The sequence below is a fragment of the Alosa alosa genome, chromosome 3, assembly GCF_017589495.1.
Source record: "Alosa alosa isolate M-15738 ecotype Scorff River chromosome 3, AALO_Geno_1.1, whole genome shotgun sequence".
NCBI classification, from domain to species: Eukaryota; Metazoa; Chordata; class Actinopteri; order Clupeiformes; family Clupeidae; genus Alosa; species Alosa alosa.
The window spans coordinates 15906794-15915025 of NC_063191.1; the positions used below are offsets into that span (position 1 = coordinate 15906794).

The 8232-nt window shown below is 42.4% G+C and overlaps 1 protein-coding gene across 1 annotated transcript; it reads right to left on the minus strand.

Annotated features, from left to right (window-relative positions):
• Positions 1-515: 515 nt before the first annotated feature.
• Positions 516-5640, minus strand: gatd3 (glutamine amidotransferase class 1 domain containing 3). The gene is made up of 7 exons (XM_048239287.1): positions 5255-5640; positions 4880-4932; positions 4615-4728; positions 4321-4440; positions 4068-4160; positions 3725-3881; positions 516-932 (listed from the first exon to the last, which is right to left on the minus strand). Exons 1-7 carry the CDS (start codon positions 5366-5368, stop codon positions 804-806), a joined length of 780 nt encoding a protein of 259 aa, XP_048095244.1. The 5' UTR covers positions 5369-5640; the 3' UTR covers positions 516-803.
• Positions 5641-8232: the final 2592 nt, after the last annotated feature.

Genomic DNA, 8232 nt, shown 5'->3' on the forward strand with positions numbered 1-8232 from the left:
GTGTATTACTTAACATTTAAAGGTAATTTGCTTTAAACAGGTTTTCTTATGTAGGTGGTAAGATATTTATCATCCTTATATACTATATAATTAACATTGCAATATGAGGACATCTCATTTACCCATGAAGGAAACCACAGGTGCAAGGTAAAGTAATTGTTTAAAATACATTAGAGGGTAGCCTAGACCACTAGCATTTGATTTGAAAGTGACTTTTAAAGCTTCTTTCTTAGAATTACTCTACACCTAAGGGGAAGTAGACTGGCCAGCTGAAGACCGACAAAGTCCAATACTGCCCCCTCTTGGCAATAAAATATACTACCACTAGTGATGTATTTCACTATGGCAATAATGACAAATGAGAAACATGTTGTATCCTCACTGTACTAGTACTTAATGTTCAGCTTCTAGGGCCAAACAAACATGAGTTTTGTTGTAATTATACAGCTTGTGAAATATGATTCATCACAGCTAGAGAAATGAGGTTATAAACAGCACATTCAGAGACAAAGTGTATCACCAGAAGTAAATTACTTTTTAATGAACGTCTGAAGGGGATATCCTTGTCACAACAAACTATAAAGCGATGATAAAATCCTGATTGCAATAGTCTCTAAGTATTTCTCAAGCATCTTCAGCCAAGGTATTATACTGCCAGCCACCTCTGGCACTTCAATGATTTAACTAGATTGACTAGTTGTACAAATGTGACCCTTGTCAAGGAGGAACTGGCATGAAAATATTTTGGCCTAAGATACCAAAGATGTCGCAAGTGGAAGACACAAGTTGTCTCAGTGTTGACATCACTTCCCACTGAGTTTCAGGACGTCCGTCACCATGGCTCCGATTCCATCGAAGATCAGGTGCAGCTTCGTCTCGCACATGTAAGCTGGCGAGGTCACCACTTTGTTTTTCCGGTCAACATGGGCCTCGTGAAGCAGTAAGGTTAAGGGTGAATACAACAGTGTCAACATTAAGTGATGTCCAACACACATGCACCCACAAGATCATGTAAAAATACATGTGAAAAATGCCTATTGTCCCAATTAAATTGTGTAATTGTCTTCTACTGTGTTAAAGGTGCTGTGTGGGGTTCTATAGGATTCACACACTGTTTGAATAACTTGCATTCTACAGAACTCCATAGAGCACCTTTAAGGAATTCTTTTGCATGCAATATGAGGTTTTCAGATGCCTTTCTCACACAAAAAGTAAGAGACAACAAAACTCTACTCTAACAAAGCTCTATGACTAACAGGAACAACAAATTACAATGGCAGACCAACTAGATATATATATATATATATATATATATATATTATTCATACCCCTGGCAAATATTGATGTAATGTTGATTTTCTCTTGCCCAATTTGTTTGTTCTGACTGAAAATGGCACTGCCACATGCCAAAAGGTTGTAAGACAATGTGGTAGAAACATGGAATCAAAAAAAATAATAGTCTTTTATCTTTAACATTTTTATGAAAAATGGCATGTCCAAAATGATTCATACCCTTTTTAAATAATCAATGGAAACATCTTTATTTGCCATCAAAGCTCTCGAAATGGTTCTTATAATACCTACCAAGCATCTCCATGTCTCCACAATGATTGTAGACCTTGTGCACCTTTTTAGCAGCAATCTGGGTTTTGAAGCAGGAATGATTATTTGCCATCACTTTGGCCTTGTGCTAACTTTTTTGACTGATTTAGGTCTGGACTCTGGCTGGGCCCCTCTAAAATTGTTCTCTGATAGATAGATACTTTATTGATCCCCAAGGGTAAATTCAAGGGTCTCAGTAGCATACAGACATCTGTTAACCATTTCTTGCCTTGTTTGGCTGTATGTTTTGGATCATTGAATGGTTTATTGGTCCAATGATGCCTACTGCGGCAGGTCTCTTGGCACACTGCCTGATCTTTTCCTCCAGAATCTCAGTGTAGCCTCTTGCTTTAGTGTTACCGTTTACTTTGAGAAGGTCACCAGAGGGGTATTTCACAAAACCTAGATAAAGGATTAAGCTGGGATTTTTAGGTTATCCTGGATGAATTTAGCCTTGACTTGGTTTCACGAAAGAGATGGCACATAAGTTACCATGGGGATTTATTCTCTGCATCTAGCCTGGTCCCGACCAGGCTAACAGCCAAGCTAAGTTAATTCTAATGGTAATTACATTACATTACATTTGGCTGACGCATTTTTAGCCAAAGCGACTTACAACATGGTAAACAGTTTAAGTTTTAAAGCAATTCTCAACAATTTTAGGACAATTTAAAAAGTAAGAATAAGTGCATCAGTGAGTGCTGTTTTTAACAGCATCACTGTTTTTAACAGTTATGTGTCAGTTTAAAGACGGCTGGTGAGTGCTAGGATCAGCAAGACTTGTTGTAAGTGGTGCTATGAGAGGAGATGTTCTCTAAAGAGCTGGGTCTTCAGGAGTTTTTTGAAAATGAAGAGGGATGTCCCTGCCCTTGTAGGAACTGGCAGTGTGTTCCACCAACGAGGAACAACAGATGAGAAAAGTTTGGATTGGCCTGAGTGTACCGGTGGTAGAGCTAGCCGTCGTTCGTCTGAGGAGCGCAGCGGTCTGGAGGTAGCGCATGTCTGTATGAGTGCATTCAAGTAGGCAAGGGTTAGAGCCTTGAATTTAATGCGGGCCGCCATAGGTAGCCAGTGAAGCTGGATGAGCAGCGGGGTAACGTGCCCTTTTGGGTTGGTTGTAGACCAGGCGCGCCGCCGTGTTCTGGATCATCTGAAGGGGTTTCACTGCGCAGGCTGGGAGACCTGTCAGGAACGCGTTGCAGTAGTCGAGTCGTGAGATGACTATTGCCTGAACCAGAAGTTGGGTAGCATCTTGAGTCAAGTAAGTCCTGATTTTCCGTATGTTGTAGAGTGCGAAATGGCATGACCGGGCGACTGAGGCAACATGATCTGAGAAGTTTAGTTGGTTGTCGAGAACAACACCTAGATTTCTTTATGTAATTATGTAATCTTATTGGTTCAGCTAGCCGTCATTCACATCAGACCTCGTGCTAATTTTTAAGGAGCTTTATTCCATTCATAAACTATTTGCTAGATGTATTTGCTCGCAAAACAAAACAGATTGTCTGCCTACTACCATATGGTTATTGTTTTAAATGTTGTGATAGGCCTATACTCATTGTTTGCTTATTTTATTGATAGACGTTTGATGAATAGCCTACTGTAGTTGATTGGAAGTGGAGGGGCAAGTTTTCAAAGGTATTTTCAACTATAATATTAAGGTGCATCACACTATGTGCATCTTTGCAGTGGCAAGCGCTTTCTTAATGACGTTGCGTGCCGAGACAAGGAAGCACTCACACGTGGGTGCATACGTAAATTTGCATTCAGTTGGTCTACCACGCCTACTCCTGCTGTTTTACAGAAATAGCCATGATTCCCCATTCCAAAAAGGACAACTACTTAATTGTTAGTCTATATTAAAAGCGGTTGTTCACTTTGTTCTGTGAAATCACCAAATTTCACCAAAATCCTAAATAAACGTTCCTAACTTTAGGAAGACCCATAACATATGATGCCAGTCATCATCTCGATGGACCTCTGCTATCTCAACGCATCGCAATGGATGTACTGCTCAACAGGAAGTTTGGGCACAAAGCGGGCAAAGATGGTGACCCCCCCCCCCCAGTTCTACACAGAATAAGGTGAATACTCAGGCAACATAAAGCTCATGGAAGGATATAGTGACGTCCTTGACACAGTGCTTGGCACCCAGGGCTTTGATGGCCTGAGCTGTGCCTGCATACGGCCACTTCCCTCCCTCCTCTTCCTCGTGACCCACGGTAACTTCCACTCCGGGGAGAACCTTGGCTGCCAACACAGGGGAGATGCAGCACAACCTGGCAACCAGAGGCAGGTCTCACCAACAATTCAATGGCAAAAGAAGGACAAAAGAAGAAAGATAACAAAAGATACTACCCAAAGTACAATTTCCATACAACTCACTTGCATGAAAAGTTCAAGCGAACGTGCACTACTAACCAGAAAATCACCAGTGGAGTGAACCACTTCACCCTCACACTCACCCAATAGGTTTTCCAGCTTTGTGGAAGTCCTTCAAAACACGCTCGACTTCACCGTTCACTTTGCAGTCTTTTCCATCCACAGCAAACGTGGACCTGCCAATCAAGTTAAAAGTACTTTAACTCAGATACAAAAGAGGAAAATAAAGATAAACTTGGAATTAAGATATTAGACTACTAATTTCAACAATATCATATTCAGGTTGCATTGAGAATGAAACAGTACAGGGTACTCTACGGTCACTACAGTACTTACAAATTCTTGGCTGCCCCAAAGCCTCCAGGGAAAATGACAGCGTCATGGTTACTGGCACTCAGTTTGGCTACGTCGACTATATTGCCACGGGCAATGCGCGCTGACTCTGAGAGCACATTCCTTATTCATCAACACACAACAACAGTGGAAGAGAAGTCACACACTCCAGGAAAAATGGCAGGCTTGCCTGAGACAGCAGTGCTCTTGATTACTAGTGCAGACAAAATACTACTGTTAATAAGAACAGTCCACCTGAATCATCTCTGCCAATCAGAGTGCAATACCTACTCCTACCTGGACTCATTCTCCATGGGCTGGCCTTTGCCATGGTCAATGACGTGCATCTGTGCCACATCTGGTGCATACATCTGCACCTCGGCCCCTCCTCTGCTCAGGTGCACCAGGATTCTGCACATCACACAAACAAACACAAATATGAAGAAACTCAATAGCTTCCACAGAACATCACTATATCTCTGCCAGACTTAAGTGCTGAACTAAATTACAAACAATGAAGGACAACCAGTCCAGTAGATCAGGCCTGAGGGGCAACACTCACGCTGATGCCTCGTGGATCTCCGTGCCATCATACACGCCACATCCTGAAAGCACCTGCCAAAATATTCAAATGTAGGCTATTCATTACCTCGGCACCCACCCATTTTTGGGGACGCAAGGGAACCATGGACTTGAGGTTCCCAATAGGTTTACAATAACGCCGAGATACGACGCTACTGAGAAACTACGTGCAAGGGTTGCAACTGAAATAACGTTATATAGCAGGCCAATGTGTGCATTTTCGATGTGACGCTACAAAAATGGGTAAAATGACATAGCTCTAACAGCAACCAGGTGCAGGTAACTATTAGCTGACCCGCTCCATGTATTATGTACTATTGACATGCTTGAGTTTAGCTAGCTGTAACATACTTACAACAGCAACTTTGGCTCCAGACAAGTTGGCGGTCGTGTGAATAAACCCCGCACCTGCAACTTGCGGTTTTACCCAGAAAGGATATTTGGTGACAACAGATCGTATTGCAAACATTCTGGAGTTGCGAGCAGCAGCGGTTCTTAGGAGACGTTCAGCGTGCTAAGACGACAAGCAACAACTTCTACGTCAGTCAGCTTTCTGTCTCGCCAAGAGCAGCAGCTTACTACTACCACCACCAGCAAGGTCAAGTCTCAAATGATGACTGTCTTGCCCACAACATATTTTTTATTTCTATAAATGTATATAACACTCCGATTTACGCCGATCTAATCTGACAATTTGCATGAAAGTCCATACAAATAAATTAGCCAGGAGGAAATTATTATAACCTACAAAATGTAGTGGCTTACCGTAAATATTAGTGACTATGGCGCAGTAACATTTCTTAGTCTGGTAGCATGTTAGTCATACAACTTCACGGCGTTAAATATTTAGAAGTTGCTTTAGCAATGTGTGTGACGTTGTACATGTTTTCATTGTTGTGTAGTTGATGTTGAATTATACAAGCAAAATGAGTCGTTGTAATTGCAGGTATCTTTGGCTGACCTGTTCAAAACTGCACGAAATTTGAAGTGTAGGATTATTGTGACAGCCTCTGAACGCATGCCAAGTTTCCTGGAATTCCATTCATGGGTGGCCATACAATAAGTAAAGGATAATGGACGACAGCAATTCGGTTCACAGAAAGAAATGCATGTTCGAGGTGGTAAAACGGCCCCGACACGACAGTGGAGTTTAGTGGAATTCCGCTCATGGGGGCCCATACAATAGGCTAAGTAGGCTAAGGGATAATGTATGGAACGCCAGTCATTCTCGGAAAAATAAGTCCCGACAGAGCAAACCAGATCCTGACGCGCCCGTGGGTCTTGCTTCGCTCTGAAAGGAACTTATTATGACCGCCGCTAGTGTAGCGGTCATAGGTTTAGTCAGAGTTTTTTTTCTTCCGGACTTCTTTTTCCCCCAGTAATTTTGTGTCAACAATTCCTGGGACAAGGAAAGACCGTGCACGAAACTTGGTGGGCATGTAGCGCCACAAGGATGACACAGAACCATTGTTTTTCGTTTTGATCCATCAGATCCCCGCCGGACTGGACTCCCCGAAAGGAGGGTAGGGCAGACAGTTTTCTGTGAATATCTCGAGAATTGTAGGGGCTAGGAGGACCACATTTTTTTGGTATGTTGGTCTTAAGATGCCATGTCAACCCATCCCATAACCACTCATTTGATGTATAGCGCCACCTAGATACAAATGAAAAAGCAAAAATTAGGTGTTGTAATCACAGGTATCTCTGGCTGGCATGGTCAAAACTGCACGAAATTGGAGGTGTGGTCATTATGACACCCTCATGCCAAGTTTCGTGGAATTCCGTTCATGGGGGACCATACAATAAATGATATGTTTACATTTAGTGACTGTACACTATGCATGCACACACACATGCACTCATGAACACACGCAAACACACACATAAAGATACATTCACACACAAGCAGGCACACGTACACTGCGTTCCAAATTATTATGCAAATTACATTTTTCTCAGATTTCAAAAACATCTTTACAGGCCAAGTTACATGTTAACATAGGACCCCTTCATTGATATCACCTTCACAATTCTTGCATCCATTGAATTTGTGAGTTCTTGGAGAGTTTCTGCTTTAATGTCTTTGCAGAATAGCTTCCCAGAGCTGCCAGAATGTCAGAATAGCCTCCCAGAGCTGCTGCTTGGGTGTGAACTGCCTCCCACCCTCAGATCTTTTGCTTGATGATGCTCCAAAGGTTCTCAACAGGGTTGAGGTCAGGGGAAGATGGAGGCCACACCATGAGTTTCTCTCCTTTTATGTCCATAGCAGCCAATGACCCAGAGGTATTCTTTGCAGAATGAGATGGTGCTTGGTCATGCATAAAGATGATTTTGTTACGGAAGGCACGGTTCTTTTTGTACCACGGAAGAAAGTGGTCAGTCAGAAACTGTACATATTTTGCCGAGGTCATTTTCACACCATCAGGGACCCTAAAGGGGCATACTAGCTCTCTCCCCATGATTCCAGCCCAAAACATGACACCGCCACCTCCTTGCTGATGTCTCAGCCTTGTTGGGACATGGTGGCCATTCACCAACCATCCATTACTCCATCTATCTGGACCATCTAGGGTTGCACGGCACTCATCCATGAACAATACTGTTTGAAAATTAGTCTTCATGTATTCCTGAGCCCACTGCAACCGTTTCTGCTTGTGAGCATTGTTTAGGGGTGTCCGAATAGTAGGTTATGCACACTTGCAAACTTCTTGAGGATCCTACACCTTGAGGTTCGCAGGACTCCAAAGACACCAGTGGCTTCAAATACCTGTTTGCTGCTTTGCAATGGCATTTTAGCAGCTGTTCTCTTAATATGAATTTGTCTGGCAGAAACCTTCCTTATGCCTTTGTCTGCACGAACCCACCTGTGCTTTGAATCAGGGACAAATTTCTTCACAGTACGATGATCACACATACGTTTTCGGGAAATATCCGACTGTGTAGTGCACAATTTCACACTTTTCAGCAGCAGAGAGATCCTTTTTCTTTCCCATATTGCTTATAACCTGTGGCATGCTTAATAATGTGGAACATCGTTCTTAGTTTTCCTTTGATTGGGCTCACCTGGCAAACTAATTATCACAGGTGTCTAAGATTGATTTCAATGATCCAAAGAGCCTTGAGACACAATACCATCCATGAGTTTAATGAAAAACCAAAAAATAAATGTTTATGATACTTAAATCCAAACCGCATAATAATTTGGAACACAATGTAAATACACAAGCACAGACACACACACATAAACACACACTCACACGCAGGTACACATACACACACACACACACACACACACACAAAGACACACGCACACACACACATATACACACACAG

Excerpts from the sequence above, each read along its gene's own strand:
- gatd3 (XM_048239287.1), bottom strand. The coding sequence starts at position 5,368 with ATGTTTGCAATACGATCTGTTGTCACCAAATATCCTTTCTGGGTAAAA. Across the intron at positions 4,933-5,254 it reads CTGGAGCCAAAGTTGCTGTT|GTGCTTTCAGGATGTGGCGT; the intron begins GTAAGTATGTTA and ends ATATTTTGGCAG. Across the intron at positions 4,161-4,320 it reads TTTGGGGCAGCCAAGAATTT|GTCCACGTTTGCTGTGGATG; the intron begins GTAAGTACTGTA and ends CTTGATTGGCAG.